The following is a 24507-nucleotide window of genomic DNA, read 5'->3' on the forward strand; positions in this document are numbered from 1 at the left end:
CAAGGCTCGATCCTAGGCCCCACGCTCTTCTCAATTTACATCAACAACATAGCTCAGGCAGTAGGAAGCTCTCTCATCCATTTATTTACCAATGATACAGTCTTATACTCAGCTGGCCCCTCCCGGATTTTGTGTTAAATGCTCTACAACAAAGCTTTCTTGGTGTCCAACAAGCTTTCTCCACCCTTAACCTGTAGTGACACCCCATCCCGTGAATGGGACCGTTGTCATCATCTGACACTAATTAGCATAACGCAACAGACATAAATATTCCTATTCATGAAAATCACAAGTGAAACATATTGGAACACAGCTTAGCCTTTTTGTTAATCACCCTGTCATCTCAGATTTTCAAAATATGCTTTACAGCCAACGCTAGACAAGCATTTGTGTAAGTTTATCATAGCCTAGCATTTTGCCTTGCTAGCAGCAGGCAACCTTGTCACGGAAATCAGAAAAGCAATCAAATTAAATCGTTTACCTTTGATGAACTTCGGATGTTTTCACTCACGAGACTCCCAGGTAGACAGCCAAAGTTCATTTTTTCCCAAAATATTATTTTTGTAGGCGAAATAGCTCCGTTTGTTCTTCACGTTTGGCTGAGAAATCGCCCGGAAATTGCGGTCACCACAACGCCGAAAACTATTCCAAATTAGCTCCATGATATCGACAGAAACATGGCAAACGTTGTTTAGAATCCATCCTCAATGTGTTTTTCTAATATCTATTCGATAATATATCCGTCGGGACAATTCGTTTTTCACTAGGACCGATTGGATTAATGGGTACCTCTGTATTTTACGCGAGAATCTCTCTCGGAGCCACCATGTGACCACTTACGCAACGTGGCCGCCTACGGCTATTCTTCAACAGAAATGCGTAAAACTACGTCACAATGCTGTAGACACATTGGGGAATACGTAGAAAGCGTAAGCTCGTTGATGGTACATTCACAGCGGGAATAGGGAGTCATTGGAACGCAGCGCTTTCAAAACCTGGGGCACTTCCGGATTGGATTTTTCTCAGGCTTTCGCCTGCAACATCAGTTCTGTTATACTCACAGACAATATCTTTACAGTTTTGGAAACGTTAGTGTTTTATATCCAAAGCTGTCAATTATATGCATATTCTAGCATCTTTTCCTGACAAAATATCCCATTTAAAACGGTAACGTTTTTTTCCCAAAAATGAAAATACTGCCCCCTAACACCAAGAGGTTTTAACCTTGTTCTGAACAACCCCAAACATAGGCCATGTGGTTTGGTAAGAATAATGTCCCTCTTCCCACAGGTGTTATTACTACCTCTGAGGGTTTAGAGCTTGAGGTAGACACCTCATACAAGTACTTGGGAGTATGGCTAGACAGTGCACTATCCTTCTCTCAGCACATATCAAAGCTGCAGGCTAAAGTTAAATCTAGTCTTGGTTTCCTCTATTGTAATCGCTCCTCTTTCACCCCAGCTGCCAAACTAACCCTGATTCAGATGACCATCGTACCAATGCTAGATTATGGAGACATGATTTATAGATTGGCAGGTAAGGTGCTCTCGAGCGGCTAAATGATCTTTACCATTCGGCCATCAGATTTGTCACCAATGCTCCTTATAGGACACATCACTGCACTATACTCCTCTGTAAACTGTGCATCTCTGTATACCCGTCGCAAGACACACTGGTTGATGCCTATGTTTAAAATCCTCTTAGGCCTCACTCCCCCTATCTGAGATATTTACTGCAGCCCTCATCCTCCACATACAACATCCGTTCTGCCAGTCACATTCTCTTAAAGCTCCCCAAAGCACACACATCCCTGGGTTGCTCCTCTTTTCAGTTCGCTACAGCTAGTGACTGGAACGAGCTCCAACAAACACTCGAACTGGACAGTTTTATCTCATTCAAAGACTCAATCATGGACACTCTTACTGACAGTTGTGGTTGCTTTATGTATTGTTTTGTTGTCTCTACCTTCTTGCCCTTTGTGCTGTTGTCTGTGCCCAATAATGTGTGTACCATGTTTTGTATTGCTACCATGCTGTGTTGTCATAGGTTGCTGCCTTGCTATTTTGTTGTCTTAGGTCTTTCTTTATGTAGTGTTGTCTTCCTTGTTGTGATGTGTGTTTTGTCCGATATTTATATTGTATTTATTTTTTAAATCCTAGGCCCCCGTCCCTGCAGGAGGCCTTTTGGTAGGCCGTCGTTGTAAATAAGAATTTGTTCTTAACTGATTTGCCTAGTTAAATTAAAGTCAAATAAAATAAATATAGCTTCATTATTGTCATGTCATTTTCTTGTTACTTTTTGATGTGATTTAGATGTTTAGTATTTATGTTTAATATTTTAATATTTTCTTAACTCTATTTCTTGAACAGCGTTGTTAGTTAAGGGCTTGTAAGTAAGTATTTCACTGTCAGGTCTAGACCTTTTGTATTCGGCGCATGTTACAAATAACATTTGATTTGAACTTATTAAGAGAATATTGACAGAAATAATTATCGGTCTGACTTTGTCTATGTTTAAGGCAGTTTGATTTATTGAAAGGTATGAGTGTTTTTTTAAACTTAATTCCTTTTGCAGCTAGCTGCTGGCTTCATCTGTCCTCCACTTGACTGCTTGAAAGCTATTCAAAAGAAAAATAAAGACCTTTCCTTTTGTGTTCAACTATTCATTTGAATGGAACAGCCTAACAGGGATAAACATTTAACCTGTCATCAGATTTCTTGTTCTGAAAAGGCAGAGTGTGTCAATAGGGGGATGGGTGACCTGACCTGGGTAAAATATTTCCCTTGTGATGGAGGGCTGGGCGTCCCTGCATCACCCTCTCCTGGGGGCCCGTCCAGGGTGTGGACTCTGGCAGGGTGCCCACGGCTCAGCTCGACCAGCATGGTGAGCTGCTCTAGGCTAGGTCTCTATGATTTCAAGTTTACAACGTACTGTAGGTGCACAGGGCGAGAGTAAATTTGGAGTAATCAAAGGTGACATACAGTGACACATTCAGTACAGCCTTGCACACTGCTTTCACACTGCTTCTACTCGCTGTTTATTATCTATGCATAGTCACACAAATTACCTCGACTAAACTGTACCCCCGCACATTGACTCGAATGTTCACAACGTACTGTAGGTGCACAGGTCGAGAGAACATTTTGAGTAATCAAGGTGACAGACAGTGACACATTTAATACTGCCTTGCACACTCTTGCCTACATATAGCTGATATAGGGTTGCAAACGAGAGCTTCTATTGGACAAATTCAGGCACACTATACAGAGCATTTGGAAAGTATTCAGACCCCTTGACTTTACCTACATTTTGTTAGGTTACATCTCTATTCTAAAATGGATTAAATTGTTTTTTCCCTCTCTTTAATCTACACACAATACCACAATGACAAAGCAAAAACTGTTTTTTAGAAATGTTTGCAAATGTATTAAAAATAAAAAACTGAAATGTTACATTTACATAAGTATTCATACCCTTTACTTTGTACTTTGTTGAATCACCTTTAAGCTGTGATTACAGCCTCATGTCTTCTTGGGTATGACCCTACAAGCTCGGCACACCAGTATATGGGGAGTTTCCCATTTTTCTCTGCAGATCCTCTCAAGCTCTGTCAGGTTGGATGGGAACATCAGTTATTTTCAGGTCTCTCCGGGAGATGTCACTCAGGAACACTCAGAGACTTGTCCCAAAACCACTCCTGTGTTGTCTTGACTGTGTGCTTAGGGTCGGTGTCCTGTTGGAAGGTGAACCGTAGCCCTGTCTGAGATCCTGAGTGCACTGGACCTTATATAGACAGGCGTGTGCCTTTCCCAATCATGTCCAGTTATTTGAATTTACCACAAGTGGGCTCCAATCAAGTTGTAGAAACATCTCAAGGATGATCAATGGAAACAGGAGCTCAATTTCGAGTCTCATAGCAAAGAGTCTGAATTAGTGATGCACCGATATGACATTTTTGGTCGATAACGATATCTGATATTTTCATTGCCAAATTAAACCAATACCGATAACCAATATTTAACATTCTTGCGGCCTTTTTTTGCATTCTAGTACATTTAAAAAGCTAACACAACACGGACGCGTGGTCTAAGGCACTGCATCTCAGTGCAAGAGGCGTCACTACAGTCTCTTGTTTGAATCCAGGCTGTATCGCATCCAGACGTGATTGGGAGTCCAATAGGGTGGCGCACAATTGGCCCAGCTTCGTCCCGGGTTTTGCCGGGGTAAGCCATCATTGTAAACAAGAATTTGTTCTTAACTGACTTGCCTAGTTAAATAATGGTTACACACGCACGCGCGCACACACACACACACACACACACACACACACACACACACACACACACACACACACACACACACACACACACACACACACTGACCAAAAAGTAATTTTGTTGGCATTTACGTATGTCCCCATTACCAGAAAAACATAATCAAAACATATTTCTTTCACTTACTTGCTGTGCTGTTTCGTTGTTCATTTGTTCAGTCTTTTCATTCTCAATCAGGATTTCTATGGAACGCCATTTGGGTCTTTGCGTGTCAAAAAAGATATTACACTATAACACTATTTAACAATAGTAACACAAACACAAGATATATACACTGCTCAAAAAAATAAAGGGAACACTAAAATAACACATCCTAGATCTGAATGAATGAAATATTCTTATTAAATACTTTTTTCTTTACATAGTTGCATGTGTTGACAACAAAATCACACAAAAATCAGCAATGGAAATCAAATTTATCAACCCATGGAGGTCTGGATTTGGAGTCACACACAAACTTAAAGTGGAAAACCACACTACAGGCTGATCCAACTTTGATGTAATGTCCTTAAAACAAGTCAAAATGAGGCTCAGTAATGTGTGTGGCCTCCACGTGCCTGTACGACCTCCCTACAACGCCTGGGCATGCTCCTGATGAGGTGGCGGATGGTCTTCTGAGGGATCTCCTCCCAGACCTGGACTAAAGCATCCGCCAACTCCTGGACAGTCTGTGGTGCAACGTGGCGTTGGTGGATGGATCGAGACATGATGTCCCAGATGTGCTCAATTGGATTCAGGTCTGGGGAACAGGCAGGCCAATCCATAGCATCAATGCTTTCCTCTTGCAGGAACTGCTGACACACTCCAGCCACATGAGGTCTAGCGTTGTCTTGCATTAGGAGGAACCCAGGGCCAACCACACCAGCATATGGTCTCACAAGGGGTCTGAGGATCTCATCTCGGTACCTAATGGCAGTCAGGCTACCTCTGGCGAGCACATGGAGGGCTGTGCGGCCCCCCCAAAGAAATGCCACCCCACACCATGACTGACCCATGCTGGAGGATGTTGCAGGCAGCAGAACGTTCTCCACGGCATCTCCAGAATCTGTCACGTCTGTCAAGTGCTCAGTGAACCTGCTTTCATCTGTGAAGAGCACAGGGCGCCAGTGGCGATTTGCCAATCTTGGTGTTCTCTGGCAAATGCCAAACGTCCTGCACGGTGTTGGGCTGTAAGCACAACCCCCACCTGTGGACGTCGGGCCCTCATACCACCCTCATGGAGTCTGTTTCTGACCGTTTGAGCTGGAGGTCATTTTTCAGGGCTCTGGCAGTGCTCCTCCTGCTCCTCCTTGCACAAATGCGGGGGTAGCGGTCCTGCTGCTGGGTTGTTGCCCTCCTACGGCCTCCTCCACGTCTCCTGATGTACTGGCCTGTCGCCTGGTAGCGCCTCCATGCTCTGGACACTACGCTGACAGACACAGCAAACCTTCTTGCCACAGCTCGCATTGATGTGCCATCCTGGATGAGCTGCACTACCTGAGCCACTTGTGTGGGTTGTAGACTCCGTCTCATGCTACCACTAGAGTGAAAGCACCGCCAGCATTCAAAAGTGACCAAAACATCAGCCAGGAAGCATAGGAACTGAGAAGTGGTTTGTGGTCACCACCTTTAGAACCACTCCTTTATTGGGGGTGTCTTGCTAATTGCCTATAATTTCCAGCTGTTGTCTATTCCATTTGCACAACAGCATGTGAAATGTATTGTCAATCAGTGTTGCTTCCTAAGTGGACAGTTTGATTTCACAGAAGTGTGATTGACTTGGAGTTACATTGTGTTGTTTAAGTGTTCCCTTTATTTTTTTGAGCAGTGTATATAACATTATTTGACATGTCAAATAAGCTTGTTGACCAATCAGGACATGAATATGACTGCACGCCATATAATAATTGAACTTTTTTTACGTAGTTTATTACATATGCCATGAATAGATCATGCTAAACGAGGTTGCAATGTTGTTGTGTAAAATCAACAGAAGACAATAATTGTTTAATTTGCAAAAATCTGTTGAAATCACACTGGATGATAATACTTTAGAATTGCACTGGGGGCATATTGCGGGACTCTGAAACAACTGTGAATTGAGCCACATTTATTGTCAGCCTATTTGTATTGAACACTATTCCAGAGGAAAAACAATACTGCGTGGATGTTTTGGAGTCTGATACCTCTGAGGAGGACGTTGGGGAAAAATATATTGAGTATTGAGTAGACTGAAACCCCATTTCATTGATCCCCAATCCTTAGGTAAGCTGTACAGAGTAATATGAATGTCAATACACAAAATAGGCTGACTGGGGAGTTGATTTCACAGTCACAGTCCCGCGATAAGAGCTACGATGCTAAAATTTGCGTGTACTCTTCACAGTTGTGTTCTGTGGGTGTCACCGAGTAGACTGATATCCTATTTCATTGCTTCACATTCCAACCTTGTTTAACATTATCCACCAATTGTAACCTTCTGCACCACTGTGCAACTCCGGTAGGGCAACATCTGAAAAATAGCGCACTTGGTAGTGTGTACCGGTGCTCGACCAGTCGGCGAAAGCCAACATCACTCACGACAGAGAACTGTTGATTGTCAAGGGCAATGAATTCCATTTGAGTTGTCTCACTGAATTGTATTACTCTTTCAAATGACTGCTCAACTTGTTTACTGCCCGATCCACACAGCAGATATTGTGGGCTGGGTTAGAAATGCTGTGTTGCATGTGAAGTGCAACATTTTCCATGGCGTCATTACGTCATATACAGTGGGGCAAAAAAGTATTTAGTCAGCCACCAATTGTGCAAGTTCTCCCACTTAAAAAGATGAGAGAGGCCTGTAATTTTCATCATAGGTACCCTTCAACTATGACAGACAAAATGAGAAAAACAATCCAGACATTCACATTGTAGGATTTTTTTATGAATTTATTTGCAAATTATGGTGGAAAATAAGTATTTGGTCACCTACAAACAAGCAAGATTTCTGGCTCTCACAAACATGTAACTTCTTCTTTAAGAAGCTCCTCTGTCCTCCACTCGTTACCTGTATTAATGGCACCTGTTTGAACTTGTTATCAGTATAAAAGACACCTGTTCACAACCTCAAACAGTCACACTACAAACTCCACTATGGCCAAGACCAAAGAGCTGTCAAATGACACCAGAAACAAAATTGTAGACCTGCACCAGGCTGGGAAGACTGAATCTGCAATAGGTAAGCAGCTTGGTTTGAAGAAATCAACTGTGGGAGCAATTATTAGGAAATGGAAGACATACAAGACCACTGATAATCTCCCTCGATCTGGGGCTCCACGCAAGATCTCACCCCGTGGGGTCAAAATGATCACAAGAACGGTGAGCAAAAATCTCAGAACCACACGGAGGGACCTAGAGAATGACCTGCAGAGAGTTGGGACCAAAGTAACAAAGCCTACCATCAGTAACACACTACACCGCCAGGGACTCAAATCCTGCAGTACCAGACGTGTCCCCCTGCTTAAGCCAGTACATGTCCAGGCCCGTCTGAAGTTTGCTAGAGAGCATTTGGATGATCCAGAAGAAGATTGGGAGAATGCCATATGGTCAGATGAAACCACAATAGAACTTTTTGGTAAAAACTCAACTCGTCGTGTTTGGAGGACAAAGTGTGAAGCATGGGGGTGAAAACATCATGCTTTGGGGCTGTTTTTCTGCAAAGGGACCAGGACAACTGATCCGTGTAAAGGAAAGAATGAATGGGGCCATGTATCGTGAGATTGAGTGAAAACCTCCTTGCATCAGCAAGGGCATTGAAGATGAAATGTGGCTGGGTCTTTCAGCATGACAATGATCCCAAACACACCGCCGGGAAACAAAGGAGTGGCTTCGTAAGAACCATTTTAAGGTCCTGGAGTGGCCTAGCCAGTCTCCAGATCTCAACCCCATAGAAAATCTTTGGAGGGAGTTGAAAGTCCGTGTTGCCCAGCAACAGTCCCATAACATCACTGCTCTAGAGGAGATCTGAATGGAGGAATGGGCCAAAATACCAGCAACAGTGTGTGAAAACCTTGTGAAGACTTACAGAAAATGTTTGACCTCTGTCATTGCCAACAAAGGGTATATAACAAAGTATTGAGATAAACTTTTGTTATTGACCAAATACTTATTTTCCACCATAATTTGCAAATAAATTCATAAAAAATCCTACAATGTGATTTTCTGGATTTGTTTTCTCTCATTTTGTCTGTCATAGTTGAAGTGTACCTATGATGGAAATTACAGGCCTCTGGTGGCTGACGAAATTTTGCCCCACTGCTAATTGACATCAATTGGAGGTCTACATGTGGATGTATTTCAAGGCCTACCTTCAAACTCAGTGCCTCTTTGCTTGACATCATGGGAAAATAAAAATAAATCAGCCAAGACCTCAGAAATGGTAGACCTCCACAACTCTGGTTCATCCTTGGGAGCAATTTCCAAATGCCTGAAGGTAACACGTTCATCTGTACAAACAATAGTACACAAGTATAAACACCATGGGACCAAGCAGCCGTCATACCACTCAGGATGGAGATGGGTTCTGTCTCCTAGAGATGAACGTACTTTGGTGCAAAAAGTGCAAATCGATCCCAGAACAACCAGAGGAAACAGGTACAAAAGTATCTCTATCCACAGTAAAACAAGTCCTATATTGACATAACCTGAAAGGCCGCACAGCAAGGAAGAAGCCACTGCTCCAAAACCAACATAAAAAAGCCAGAATACGGTTTGCAGCTGCACATGGGGACAAAAATCGTACTTTTTGGAGAAATGTCCTCTGGTCTGATGAAACAAAAATAGAACTGTTTGGCCATAATGACCATCGTTATGTTTGGAGGAAAAAGGGGGAGGCTTGCAAACCGAAGAACACCATCCCAACCATGAAGCACAGGGTGGCAGCATCATGTTGTGGGGGTTCTTTGCTGCAGGAGGGACTGGTGCACTTCAAAAAATACACAAAAATTATGTGGATATATTGAAGCAACATCTGAAGACATCAGTCAGGAAGTTAAAGCTTGGTCGCAAATGGGTCATCCAAATGGACAATGACCCCAAGCATACTTCCAAAGTTGTGTCAAAATGGCTTAAGGACAACAAAGTCAAGGTATTGGATGGCCATCACAAAGCCCTGACCTCAATCCTATAGAACATTTGTGGGCAAAAGTGAAAAAGTGTGTGCGAGCAAGGAGGCCTACAAACCTGACTCAGTTACACCAGCTTTGTCAGGAGGAATGGTCCAAAATTCACCCAACTTATTGTGGTAAGCTTGTGGAAGGCTACCCAAAACTTTTGATCCACTGGGACTGTGATGAAAGAAATAAAAGCTGAAATAAATCATTCTCTCTACTATTATTTCTGACATTTCACATTCTTAAAATAAAGTGGTGATCCTAACTGACCTAAGACAGGGAAGTTTTCTTAGGATTAAATGTCAGGAATTGCGAAAAACTGATTTAAAAAAAATTGTATTTGGCTAAGGTGTATGTAAACTTCCAACTTCAACTGTATGTAAAAAAGGTCATCTTTATTTTTTATGAATGTGCATTTGTTTTTCTAATAACCTGTTTTTTTAACTTTGTCATTATGGGTATTGTGTGTAAAAAGATTAGTTTTTTTAATGTATTCCATTTTAGAATAACTGTGGAAATAGTGAAGGGGTCTGAATTCTTTCCAAATGCTCTGTATATGCAAAAGTATGTGGACACCCCTTCAAATTTGTGTATTCGGCTATTTCAGCCACACCTGTTGCTGACACCTGTATACAATTGAGCACACAACCAATGTCCTTAAACAAACATTGGCAGTGGAATGGCCTTACACAAGAACTCAATGACTTTCAACGGGGCACCGTCCTAGGATACCACCTTTCCAACAAGTTAGTTTGTCAAATTTCTGCCCTGCTAGAGCTTCTCCGGTCAACTGTAAGTGTTGTTATTGTGAAGTGGAAACGTCTAGGAGCAACAACGGCTCAGCTGCGAAGTGGTAGGCCACACAAGCTCATAGAATGGGAACGCTGAGTGCTGAAGCGAATAGCGCGTAAAAATAAATACTCACTAACGACTTTCAAACTGCCTCTGGAAGCAATGTCAGCACAAGAACTCTTGGCCGAGCAGCCGCACACAAGCCTAAGATCACCATGCGCAATGCCAAGCATCGGCTGGAGTGCTGTAAAGCTCGCCACCATTGAACTCTGGATTAGTGGAAACGCGTTCTTTAGAGTGATAAACACACTTCACCATCTGGCAGTCTGACAGACAAATCTGGGTTTGGCGGATGTCAGGAGAATATTACCTTCCCAAATGTATAGTGCCTACTGTAAAGTTTGGTGGAAGAGGAATAAAGGTCTGGGGCTGTTTTTCATGGTTCGGGCTCGACCACTTAGTTCCAGTGAAGGGAAATCTTAACCCTGCAATATACAATTACATTCTAGACAATTATGTTCTTCCAAGTTTGTAGCAACAGTTTGAGGAAGGCCCTTTCCTGATTCAGCATTACAATGCCCCTGTGCACAAAGCGAGATCGATACAGAAATTGTTTGTCAAGATCGGTGTGGAAGAACTTGACTGACCTGCACAGAGCCCTGACCTCAACCCCATCAAAACATTTGGGATGAATTGGAAAGCCAACTGTAAGCCTGGCCTAATCACCCAACATCATTGTCCGACCTCACTAATGCTCTTGTGGCTGAGCGGAATGAGATTTTACGACAAGCAGGTGTCCACATACTTTTGGTAATGTACACTAAACAAAAATATAAACACAAAATGTAAAGTGTTGGTCCCATGTTTCATGAGCTGAAATAAAAGATCCCAGAAATGTGCACAAAAAGCTTATTTCTCTAAAATGTTTACATACCTGTTAGTGAGCATTTCTCCTTTACACAGGAAGCGGCGCAGGTCCTAATCCAGGCACTTGTCATCTCCCGTCTGGATTACTGCAACTCGCTGTTGGCTGGGCTCCCTGCCTGTGCCATTAAACCCCTACAACTCATCCAGAACGCCGCAGCCCGTCTGGTGTTCAACCTTCCCAAGTTCTCTCACGTCACCCCGCTCCTCCGCTCTCTCCACTGGCTTCCAGTTGAAGCTCGCATCCGCTACAAGACCATGGTGCTTGCCTACGGAGCTGTGAGGGGAACGGCACCGCAGTACCTCCAGGCTCTGATCAGGCCCTACACCCAAACAAGGACACTGCGTTCATCCACCTCTGGCCTGCTCGCCTCCCTACCATTGAGGAAGTACAGTTCCCGCTCAGCCCAGTCAAAACTGTTCGCTGCTCTGGCCCCCAATGGTGGAACAAACTCCCTCACGACGCCAGGACAGCGGAGTCAATCACCACCTTCCGGAGACACCTGAAACCCCACCTCTTCAAGGAATACCTAGGATAGGATAAGTAATCCTTCTCACCACCCCCCCTTAATGATTTAGATGCACTATTGTAAAGTGGCTGTTCCACTGGATGTCAGAAGGTGAATTCACCAATTTGTAAGTCGCTCTGGATAAGAGCGTCTGCTAAATGACTTAAATGTAATGTAAATGTACCAAGATAATCCATCCACCTAACAGGTGTGGCATATCACGAAGCTGGTTAAACAGCATGATAATTACACAGGTGCACCCTGTGCTGGGGACAATAAAAGGCCACACTAAAATGTGTGTTTTTGTCACACAACACAATGCCAAAGATGTCGCAATTTTTGAGGGAGCATCAATTGGCATGCTGACTCCAAAAATGTCCAACAGAGCTACTGGCAGGGAATTGATTGTCCATTTCTCTGTCATAAGCTGCCTTCAACATTGTTTTAGAGAATTTGGCAGTACGTCCAACTGGCCTCAAAACCGCAAACCATGTGTATGGCATCGTGTGGGCAAGTGGTTTGCTGAAGTAAACATTTTGAACAGAGAGCCCCATGGTTGCGGTGGGGTTATGATATGGGCAGGCATAAGCTACAGACAAGAACACAATTGCATTTTATCGAATAGCAATTTGAATGCACAAAAAATGCCGCAATGAGATCCTGAGGCTCATTGTGAGGCCCTTTTTCTTAAGGTGTCTGTACAGATACAGATAGCTTATCTGGTACAGTCATGAGAATACAGATGCATATCTGTATTCCCAGTCATGTGAAATCCATAGATTAGGGCCTAATGCATTTATTTCAGTTGACTAATTTCCTTCTATGAACTGTAACTTAGTAAAATCTTTGAAATTGTTGCATATTGCAGTTTATATTTTTGTTCAGTATAGTTAGTATATGTTTATCTCTGTTTTGTTCTGTTTGCTTCTGCTTAAGATATGTTTTTCAACAAACTCGGTGGAATGAATACACCCCTGATCACACGCAAACACAGTTCACTTTCATAGCAGCCACATACAAACAGCATAATCTTTTTACTCATTGTGTAATTCCTTCTCACATCTACACGCTTTCCTCCTATTACCTTTTCCCTTCGCTTGTAGACTTCAGTGTACAACAAACACATCAGCTGTCTGTGACCAGGTGAAAAAACCTTTCGAAGCCAAACCTTCATATCATAACCGCTAACCGCTACACATAGCCTACATTGTTGTCTCTATATTAGCTAACTTCATAGTCAACTTAGCCACTAGAACTAACTCGTTAGTAAACCCGCTTACAATCATGCAGTACAGTGTACAGTCAGCAAACAGTTTAGCAGTTACACCTGTGGAACCCAGTGGCAATAATGAATTAAACCAAAAGCTTACCTTGACGTGGAAGGGTTCCAGTGTTGGATAGTCATAGCCAGCTAGCTGACATAGCATCTCTCTCTGCCGTTTTTTGAGTAGGCTAAACTAGCTAGCTTCATTCACTAGCTAAGTGAAAGTGAAAAGAAAAATACATGTATCTCTCGCTCTCTTGCTTCTCCTTAATATTTCAATTTAATTTGTTCAAAACTGTTCAACTATTGTCTTTCTCTCTCTTAGTCAACTACTCACAACATTTTATGCACTGCAGTGCTAGCTAGCTGTAGCTTATGCTTTCAGTACTAGATTCATTCTCTGATCCTTTGATTGGGTGGACATCATGTCAATTCATGCTGTAAGAGCTCTGATGGGTTGGACGATGTCCTCCGGAAGTTGTCATAATTACTGTGTAAGTTTATGGAAGGGGGGATATCCATGAGCTTCCTAGGTTTTGTATTGAAGCCAATGTACCAAGAGGACGACGGAAACGAGATTTCCTCCGGCTAAACCATGGCGCTACCCTAAAAAGTGCTGTTAAGGCTACTGTAAAACAGTGTGTTTTAATCAATTATTTGGTGACGTGAATATATTTAGTATAGTTTTATATAAAAATGATTACTTTTTTAATGTTTCACTATTTTTTTTAATGAAATTCACTGAGGAGAATGCTCCTCCACATTCTCATCTGAAGAGCCTCCACTGGTTTATATGGTCATTACTCAATAAAGCATCAATCTTATTTCTTGAATAAACCCTATTCCAGGACCAGGCTAGATCTGTGAAAGGCTGATAGGGAGCTCATTCCAGCGTCATGGAAACAGTGTACCTGGCACAGTAGCTTTACACAAACACAGCTGAGCTGAGGAAACCAGATAATACAGCTGGAGCTGCCAGCCACTCACGTTTTCAATCTCACTCTCTCTATCTCTCCGTTCTGAGAATCGGTCAGTCTGTTAGGAGATAAAGAACAGGGGGAAATTCACTGCTCTCTTTGTCTGGGAAGATTAACCAGGAAATGGGCTCCTGTCACTGTTCTATGTATTCATCTGACAGCCAATCACTGAGAGAACACTGACACTCAGCCGGACCGCTGGTGTGATTAAAAAGACCAATCAATATTTCCGTGCTTATCTCGTTTAGGTTGGCATGGTAGCATTGATTTGATAAATCAACAGAGTGGAGGAGATAGTGGAAATGTAGCTTTTGGCAATGATTGATACCGTATGTTCTCGTGTAAAATTGATTTTCAGCTTGAGGTAGGGAAAAACTAAGGGGATGTGGCTGACATGCAAACTGATATATAATTTCCAAATTTGTTTGCATTAAGGTTAGGTTAAGATTAGGCTTAAGGTAAGAGTCAGTAGGTAAGGGTCAGCTGTCAATAAGATATCACATTTACATAAGTATTCAGACCCTTTCCTCAGTACTTTGTTGAAGCACCTTTGGCAGCGATTACAGCCTTGAGTCTTCTTGAGTATGACACTACAAGTTTGGCGCACCTGTATTTGGGGAGTTTCTCCCATTCTTCTCTGCAAATCCTCTCAAGCTCTGTCAGATTGGATGGGGAGTGTTGCTGCACAGCCATTTTAAGGTCTCTCCAGAGATGTTCGATCAGGTTCAAGTTCGGTCTCTGGCTAGGGCAATCAAGGACATTCAGAGATTTGTCCCGAAGCATCTCTTGCGTTGTCTTGGCTGTGTGCTTAGGGTTGTTGTCCTGATGGAAGGTGAACCTTCGCCCCAGTCTGAGGTCCTGAGCACTTTGGAGCAGGTTTTCTCAAGGATGATCAATGGAAACAGGATGCACCTGAGCTCAATTTCGAGTCTCATAGCAAAAGGTCTGATTACTTATGTAAATAATATATTACTTTTTTTAAATTATACATTTGTACATAAAAATCTAAAAACCTGTTTTTGCTTTGTCATTATGGGGTATGTATGGATTGACGAGGAAAACATTTGGAAAAAGTCAAGAGGTCTGAATACTTTCCGAGTACACTGTAGATGAGATAATAGACAAAAAGTTCAATCATGTTCTGTTTTACATGTAATTAATACTTTCATTGAATGTTGGAAAGTGCATCACATGTGGTTAGGCCTAGTCTCTCATGACAGCCTCAGCTGATTTGGTTCTGGGTGCTGAGGTTGGGTTTGGCTTGATATGTGTTGAATTGAAAGGACATTGATTTGTCATTTTGTCCATTAAAACATGGTATTGGTCCTCGGTATCAAGAGAGTTGCCAGAGGATGGATGATGTGTTTCAGTCCTACAGATATATAGTATAATTTCCTTTCCTAGTCACACAACATTAAGAATTTATTGTAATAAGAATTTTTCACACTAATTGAGAAGGCTGCAACTTGAGATTGTTCACTCTTTTATTATGGGACCCGGCTGCTTTATCCAGCTTTTTGTTCATAATTAATGTGAATATGTTTTACCTACTATTTCAGGGCACCTCTCCAGTTTCTCATTGCTTTACTCATTTCAAACGTATATACCATATTCTATTTGCCCCCAGGTGGTAAGGGTGGGTAACAACACATCCACCACGCCGATCCTCAACAAGGGGGCCCCTCAGGGGTGCATGCTCAGTCCCCTCCTGTACTCCTTGTTCACTCATGACTGCACGGCCAGGCACGACTCCAACACCATCATTAAGAGTGCCGATGACACAACAGTGGTAGGCCTGATCACCGACAACGATGAAACAGCCTATAGGGAGGAGGTCAGAGACCTGGCCATGTAGTGCCAGGATGACAACTTCTCCCTCAACGTGATCAAGACAAAGGAGATGATTGTGGACTACAGGAAAAGGGGGACCGAGCATGCCCCCATTCTCATCAACAGGGCTTTTGTGGAGCAGGTTGAGCTTCAAGTTCCTTGGTGTCCACATCACCAACAAACTATCATGGTTTTAATACACCAAGACAGTAGTGAAGAGAGCACGACAAAGCCTATTCCCCCTCAGAAGACTGAAAAGATTTGGCATGGGTCCTCAGATCCTCAAAAGGTTCTGCAGCTGCACCATCGAAAGCAGTTAGAAAGAGAACTGAAGGTCAATGTTTCACAAAATTGACTCTTGTTTTGCAACTGTAGACAATTGACCCATTGGTTGTGTCTAAGTATTATGAAGACATGAGGAAGGTTCATACTACAGTAGTTGCATTGAGACATTTTCAAATGTATTGTTTACGTAATACTGCTGTTTAAATGACTGTCAAGATGAAAATGTTGAACGAGAGAGTAATAAAACAAATGATAGACAGTGACCCCAGAACAGAGGTGTCAGCAATTTGAGGAAAGGTTTCCTTGTTCTCCAAAAGGGCATGAAAAATCTTTGCCAAGAGGACATTTTTAAACGCAACCAAGACAACCAGCATTTTAAAAAGCATGAGGCAAATGGGAGCTGAATATACTGGGCCTCTTTCTCGAGCAGGCTATTCTTTTAACAGGCCATTTTGAAATGTGCTGATGTGTGCTTGGTTGCCAAGAACTCATTAATCATAGGATGGTTGGAGGCTTCGGATGGAAGAGTTACTATGAGTGAAGATAAAGAAACCAATCCACTGATCCACAATCCGGCTACCCCAGTTACATGACTAAGGCACAGAATATTCATGCATGATTTTAGGATTTATAGGGTTCCTGTTGTTCATCACAACAATCACCATGGAGTTCAGTTACTGGAAAGACAGTCATCATGTTGAGTAGCTAGAAAATATAGTAAACGGCATTCCACACAAACACTCCTTTATCTTCCTTCAAGTTACTTTATTCTCTCCAAATGATCTCTCCAGTTTTTAATTATCTTCAAGATGTTTCGGTCTTCTTCTCCTGCAGGCTTCCTTGTTCAGTGTGGAATGCTAGCGGACCGGTGGCAAGCCGAGGCTGAAGGAGCATGGTGAAGCACCAACCCTTGCAGCAGGTCTATGAGAAGCAGCTGTGTTTGTCCTTCCTCACTGGGATCTATGGCTGCCGGTGGAAACGCTACCAGCGTTCACATGACGACAGCTCCAAGGTGAGAGACAAGACTTCTGCAAATGTCACAAGATGTTCTGTTGTGGACAAATGATAGGTGTATTTGTACATTCTCTTGTCATACAAATCAGTGGAATGTCTGAGAGCTAGATTGTCCTGACCTTTAAATGCACCTGCTGGCAACATGTCTGGACTTGTTCCTGAGGACCACTCTAGTCCTCAATCAGCCAAATACATTATTAAAGGGCACACTATTTAAAAATAAGATGGAGAACAAGCTATAGGATGAAAAATACCTTAGTTTTTGGCGCAGGTACAGCCAACTAGCGCTAGCTAATGCTACCTACAAAATTATATTGTGATATGTAACTATCGATCCCCCCCCCATCCACTGAATGACCGTTAGTCATAATATCTATTTACCCTGTGCTAATGCTGCTTTGAGCTCAAAAGAAAACGCTTTGGATCTCCTCATCTGACATTTACTGAGCAGCAGGAGACCACAAAACATCAATGGTAATGATGAATTACCAATATAGGGATTGATAGACCTTCATAATCACAATTAGTATTTTTTTGTGTGTGTGTGCGTGTGTGTGTGTGTGTGTGTGTGTGTGTGCATGCATGTGTGTGTGGTGTGTCTGTGTGTACAGGATGTAGGAAAAAAGTGGGCTAGACTGTTTATTAGGCTGTCATTAACATTGCTGCAGCATACCTGATTTAGCTCCATGTACCTAAGTGGAATCAACATGTTTAAACCAGAATGATCTTTGAGAAACTGGTTACTGTTTGACGTTTGAATGTTTATGGATTGGCTGCTTTGCGTCAATCCAATTAACGTAATAAGAAAATCCCCATAAAAATGTGTCTGTTTCAGCTAGAGATATGGGCTGCATCTCAATGCACCGCATCCGCCTATGTTGGCGTTCTGCATCTGTGGTGGAAAGTGGCAGAGCTACAGTGCTGTTTGACAGACCGATAGTCTTCTCACAAAAATGTTTGTAGCGTGCGAAAGGTTTGGCCTACAAACTAATATAACCACTTGATTGAAAGATGAGACTCCCACAAACACAATGGTGTTCTCCCAGTACTAGGAAGTTTGGAAGTATTTTGTGCTCCAAATAAAGGGGTTAAATACGTGTAAAAGAAATACATATAAATATATTACTGAACAATAATATTAACGCAACATACCACAATTTCAAAGATTTTACTGAGCTAGTTCATCTAGCAATTGAAATAAATTAATTAGAACCTAATCTATGGATTTCACATGACTCGGAATACAGATATGCATTTGTTGGTCACTTATACCTTAAAAAAATGTAGGGCGTGGATCATAAAACCATTCAGTATCTGGTGTGACCACCATTTGCCTCATGCAGCGCGACACATCACCCTTCACATAAAGTTGATAAGGCTGTTGATTGTGGCCTGTGGAATGTTGTCCCACTCCTTTTCAATGGCTGTGCGAAGTTGCTGGATATTAGAAGGAACTGGAATACGCTGTCGTACACATCAATCCAGAGCATCCCAAACATGCTCAATGGGTGACATGTCTGGTGAGTATGGAGGCCATGGAAGAACTGGGACTTTTCAGCTTCCAAGAATTGTGTACAGATCCTTGCGACATGGGGCCATGCATTATCATGCTGAAACATGAGGTGATGGTAGCGGATTAATGGCATGACAATGGGCCTCAGGATCTCATCATGGTATCTCTATGCATTCAAATAGCCATTGTTAAAATGCAATTGTGCTCGTTGTCCGTAACATATGCCTGCTCATACCATAACCCCACAGCCACCATTGGGCTTTCTGTTCACAACGTTGACCTCAGCAAACCGCTAGCCCAAACAACGCCATACACGTGGTCTGCGGTTGTGAGGCCGGTTGGCCAAATTCTCTAAAACAAAGTTGGAAGTGGCTTATGGTAGAGAAATGAACATGCTGGACATTCCTGCAGTCAGCATGCCAGTTGCAGTCAGCATTGTGTTGTGTGCATTTTAGAGTGGCCTTTTATTGTCTGTGTAATGACCATGCTGTTTAATCAGCTTCTTGATATGCCACACCTGTCAGATGGATGAATTATCTTGGAGAAATGCTTACTAACAGGGATGTGAACAAATGTGTGCACAATTTCTTTTAGAATTAAGCTTCTTTATGCAAATGGACATTTCTGGGATCTTTTATTTTAGCTCGTCAAACATGGGACCAACACTTTACATGTTGCGTTTATATTTTAGTTCAGTGCATATTCCTGAGCTTTCTTATATTTCCTATATATAGGACAGACACTTCAAAACCTTGTTCCTTATGATTTTTTGGGGGACTGTATGTTTTGCCATTTAGGCATCATGTGTTATTCAATGCGTTTATGGGCTATAGAAGATGAGGCCAAATTGTATATTTTATCAAATATTTTTTTTATATGTATATTTTTTTATACCTACATTGGTCCTACAATTCTAAATAAAATATCTAAATGGTCCATGGTATGATCATCTTAAATCCATTCCATATGCTAGTTTAGTCTGAAGTCTGTTTATTGAAGAACTGCCTTATTCAGACCATGGGTGGGTGATGGATGATTTTCCAACAAATTTGTTAGTGAGATTATGGCAGTGGTAGAGGCTTGTTTGTAAGCAAAACAAAGGAGACATACAGTATCACTTGCAAGGAAAAAACAGCGACAAAGGAAACTTGACAGAGACACAGTAACCTGACACGTGTGAGATGGGGCACAACAATATCAGACAGCCTGCAAGGCAAGAGCCTGCCTGTATATGACCTTTGCCTTAGGCTTCATAGAGAGAAATAAGATACAGTATTATATGCCTTATAATAAGACATTATAGTTCATATATGCTTATAACAGGTAATATAGTGTTATACCTGTCAGCTCTCTGTAAAATGTTACAGAGGGAGGCTGCAAGTAGTGTGCATAGGTATCGAGGTCAGTGTGTACTATAACGCTGAAACTCCTTTTAAATGGTTCTGGCCCATCCTGTATTGAAAGCTGATCACACCTCAGGAATATTTGAACAATTTTCCAAACATACATACATAAAGAAAGACAGACATACATTATTCAGTTGATTCAAAATAATACTTTCCAAAATACAGTTATTGTCTTGTTATGAAATGCAACTCAAATTCAATGTTCTGTAAATAGTGGTCTGTATCAGCGAGGAGTACTAATCACACTTTGCTGCTCATTGTAAAGTTTTAGCTTTATGGCAGGCATTGGCAGCCATAAGCTTAGTGTAGAAGTCAATGGGGTGTTTTAATGTAATTCTTTGACCCAGACTCCCAGCTGTGTGTGACGCAGACTGGAGTATTACAGCCACTCCTGTTGTACTTGACTTGTCATTAGACTATAAAGACCCAGTAGGTTGTCCATAAATTAGGCCAGTAAGGGAATGTGTAAGCGGGGCATTAATGAAGTGCTGACCAAGAGGAAAAATACGAACATACAGCTGCACGCCTGCTTTCCCTCTCTCCATTTACAAAGCAGAATGTAGTCACTCACACACACATGCACACCAAGGTTATTATAGTTTTGTGTTTTTATATTTGTATATATTTCTATTAGTTTCAAGATTTTTATTTGAAATTCAGTTTAGTTTCAGTCAGTTTTCAGATATGATTTACTAGTTTTTAATTAGTTTAAGTTTTATAAAAACATTTCTATTTAGGTTTTATGTTATTTAGTTTCAGTTTTAGTGTTAGGGACAGAAAGTAGCCTATGTGTGGGAGGCTAGGAGCCATTTATGTTTTGTATAGTTTTGGTGTTTTTTGAGATGTCACTTCTTGCCACTGTGGTGCAGTAATGGCATAAGGTGATGGGTCAGTTATAGTCCAAGATAGACACCCGTTGTTTTAAACGTAATTTACATACCCCATTTCATGGTGGTTGCCATCTGCTTTATAGAGCCGATAGCTAGCACTCAGTGTGCACTGGAACAAGCGTGAGCAGCGTCATCACATCATCCAGAAGCATGGCAGACATTGAACAAAAATATAAACGTAACAAGCAACAATTTCAATGATTTTACCGAGTTACAGTTCATATAGGATAATCAGTCAAATTAAATAAATTAATTAGGCCCTAATCTATGAGGATTAGGGCTGAAGAACAGTCATGGGCCCACCCACTTGGGAGCCTGGCCCAGCCAATCAAAAGAACACAAAACGACTTTATTACAGACAGAAATACTCAGCTGTTTCATCAGCTGTCCGGGTGACTGGTCTCAGATGATCCTGCAGGTGGCGGCTCCCGCAGGAGGCTGCTTATGGTATAGAAATTAAAATTAAATTCTCTGGTAGCAGCTTTTGTGGACATTCCTGCAATCAGCATGCCAATTGCATGCTCCCTCAGAACTTGAGACATCTGTGGCATTGTGTTACAAAACTGCACATTTTAGTGGCCTTTTATTGTCCCAAGCACAAGGTGTGTAATGTGTGTAATGCACCTGTGTAATGATCATGCTGTTTAATCAGCTTCTTGATATGCCACACCTGTCAGGTTGATGGATTATCTTGGCAAAGGAGAAATGTTTACTAACAGGGATGTAAACAAATTTGTGCACACAATTTGAGAGAAATGTTTTTTGTGCATATAGAACAATTCTAGGATAATTTATTTCAGCTCATGAAACATGGGACCAACACTTTGCATATTGCGTTTATTTTTTTGTGTAGTATAAATGTTAATATCTTTGGCTGTGAGTGATGAAAAAAAATATTTACTTGACTAAAGGTGATGACTAAGGCGTCTTATTTGCAATTTTCAGTGTGGACTACTCCTTGGCAATTATCTTTTTGGGATTGAATTCAGCTAAACTCCAATACCGAAAAGAAAAAAGTCCTCAGGGTACAGTGGAAAGTGTGCTTCTCGACCGGAACCCTTTGGCCTTGGTCAGGTCATAGGTTAGGTTAAGTTTAAAGGTACACTCAGTGAGATGTTGTAGCTTAATGAAGTAAACAGTAGTAGTGGGTCAATTTCCACCACAACCAGGAGCGTTGTAGTGCGAGGTTAAACTTCTCAGCTGTTTTGGTCCCGTAACTACCCGGTTGTAGCAGCGTGACGCACACCCGTGCACATGTGCAGATACTCTGTGTGACTATGTGAGAAAAATGTCTTGCATAATGTTCATCTCATTGGGTGTGTTCGAGTAGTAAGGCTAACAACACCAACTGTACGGAAGTCGATGAGTGTAGTTGGGAGAGATGAATCTGTGACAGCCGAACAGCAAGGCTCAGATCAACAGGCATATTGTTTATAAATGATGAAATAAGCGTTTCTTAATCCCAAAATCACACACTTACAAACTGAAAACATAACATGTGTATAATGAATTGGTAAGAGTCTCAAATGTCACTTTCATTTGTATCCTCTGTTCTGCGTGTATGTTTAGAATCGCTTTAAAGTTGCAGTCACATCTTTGGTCACGTTCGCGGAGGTAAACCAAAAACACCCTAATGATTAGACATCAAATATTGCCTTCCACTAACCAGGAATTGGCTGCATGGTGCAGTTGGTGAGGATGCAGCTAACAAAAAATGTTCCCAAAACGTTCGAGAATGTTCCCTTAAGAGTTTCATTAGGTCATTAACTAACGTTTTCATAGGAATGTTTCCATTATGTATAAGGAATATTTCCAAGAGATAATTCCCTTATTGTCAAATAGAACTTACCCAGAACGTGGTTACCAATTTAAGATATTAATGTTCTAGACACGTTTCATGGTAACGTTGCAAGAACATTGTGTCCAGACAGTTGCCATGTTCTCAGAACATAAGATATGAATGTTCGAGACATGTCTCATGTGTCCAGTTTTCTGAGGGTTAGGAGAATATTCCATAAACGTCCCACCAAACATACACAGAACATGGTTGCCATGTTCTCAGAATCTAAGATGTTCTAGACATGTTTCATGTTGCAAGAACATTTCTGTGTATCAGTTGTCAGAACATCGCCTGATGTTCCCAAAGAAACAATACCCCAAAAATTAATGTTTCGTTAACATAATGCCTTGTTACTTTTGCAGAGCCAATCAAGGCCCTGATTAGTGAACCACTGATCCATTCATAGGTCTTTGTCTTTTGGCAAGTTTAGGGATACTTTCACACCGACACATTGCTTTTAACATACAGTTTTCAATTTACATATTTTACATAAATAATTTCATTGTGCATGTTCATGTATATAGTAATTATTAATCATGTCTTCACCTGAGATTTAAACTCAAAACCTCTTGGTCCACGATACTCTAATCTTTCCACTACACCAGCATGTCGGTGTCAGATGTCAGTTAATCTGACAAGTCTCATCGTTGATTTGACTTGCTTATTTCAGCGATTTCTAAGGCTTTTTGTATAGTTGTCTAATGTTGGTAGGGCATGTTAACCTGTTTTATTGTTACTCCGGAATCACTATGATTAGTAAAATAGTTTTTCTTGAGTGTACTTTTAACAGAGCTGAGATTTATTTCAAAGTTGCATTCATCTATTCCTTACACCAATCAAGTAGATTCATCTCCATAAGTTCCTAGGTAGGAGGAGTTTCTTCTGGACAGGGCCTAACTATAGTGGCCCAATAAGCACATGCCCTTCAGATATCCCTTATTGGGACAGTGGTTAGGGTGTTTGACATTGTTGCTGGTGGCCTCAGATCGAGGCCCGGCAGGGGAGTCACCATACTCTTACATTTTCAGTAATATACAGTTGAAGTCAGAAGTTTACATACACCTTAGCCAAATACATTAAAACTCAGGTTCACAATTCCTGACATTTAATCTCAGTTACAATTCCCTGTCTGAGGTCAGTTAGGATCACCACATTATTTTAAGAATGTGAAATGTCAGAATAATAGTAGAGAGAATTAATTATTTAGCTTTTTTCTTTCATCACATTCCCAGTGGGTCAGAAGTTTACATACACTCAATTAGTATTTGGTAGAATTGCCTTTAAATTTCAGGTAGCCTTCCCTTCAACGTTGGGTGAACTTTGGCCCATTCCTCCTAACAGAGCTGGTGTAACTGAGTCAGGTTTGTAGGCCTCCTTGCTCACACACACTTTTTCAGTTCTACCAACAAATTTTCTATTGGATTGAGGTCAGGGCTTTGTGATGGCCACTCCAATACCTTGACTTTGTTGTCCTTAAGCCATTTTGCAACAACTTTGGAAGTATGCTTGGGGTCATTGTCCATTTGGAAGACCCATTTGCGACCAAGCTTTAACTTCCTGACTGATGTCTTGAGATGTTGCTTCAATATATCCACATACCTTTTCTGCCTCATGATGCCATGTATTTTGTGAAGTGCACCAGTCCCTCCTGCAGCAAAGCACACCCACAACATGATGCTGCCACCCCCTGTGCTTCACAGTTGGGATGATGATCTTCAGCTTGCAAGCCTCCCCCTTTTTCCTCCAAACATAACAATGGTCATTATGGCCAAACAGTTCTATTTTTGTTTCATCAGA

At 41.6% G+C, this 24507-nt stretch overlaps 1 protein-coding gene across 1 annotated transcript in view; it reads left to right on the plus strand.

The window, feature by feature from the left end:
• The window catches only part of LOC135548556 (glycerophosphodiester phosphodiesterase domain-containing protein 5-like), a 52644-nt gene that overhangs the window by 5887 nt on the left and 22250 nt on the right, over positions 1-24507 (plus strand). Inside the window, exon 2 of the mRNA XM_064978291.1 lies at positions 16882-17059. Within this exon, the coding sequence (XP_064834363.1) occupies positions 16940-17059 (120 nt within the window). The 5' untranslated portion in view covers positions 16882-16939. The remainder of the gene's footprint in view (positions 1-16881; positions 17060-24507) is intronic.

The sequence above is a fragment of the Oncorhynchus masou genome, chromosome 11 (assembly GCF_036934945.1).
Source record: "Oncorhynchus masou masou isolate Uvic2021 chromosome 11, UVic_Omas_1.1, whole genome shotgun sequence".
NCBI classification, from domain to species: domain Eukaryota; kingdom Metazoa; phylum Chordata; class Actinopteri; order Salmoniformes; family Salmonidae; genus Oncorhynchus; species Oncorhynchus masou.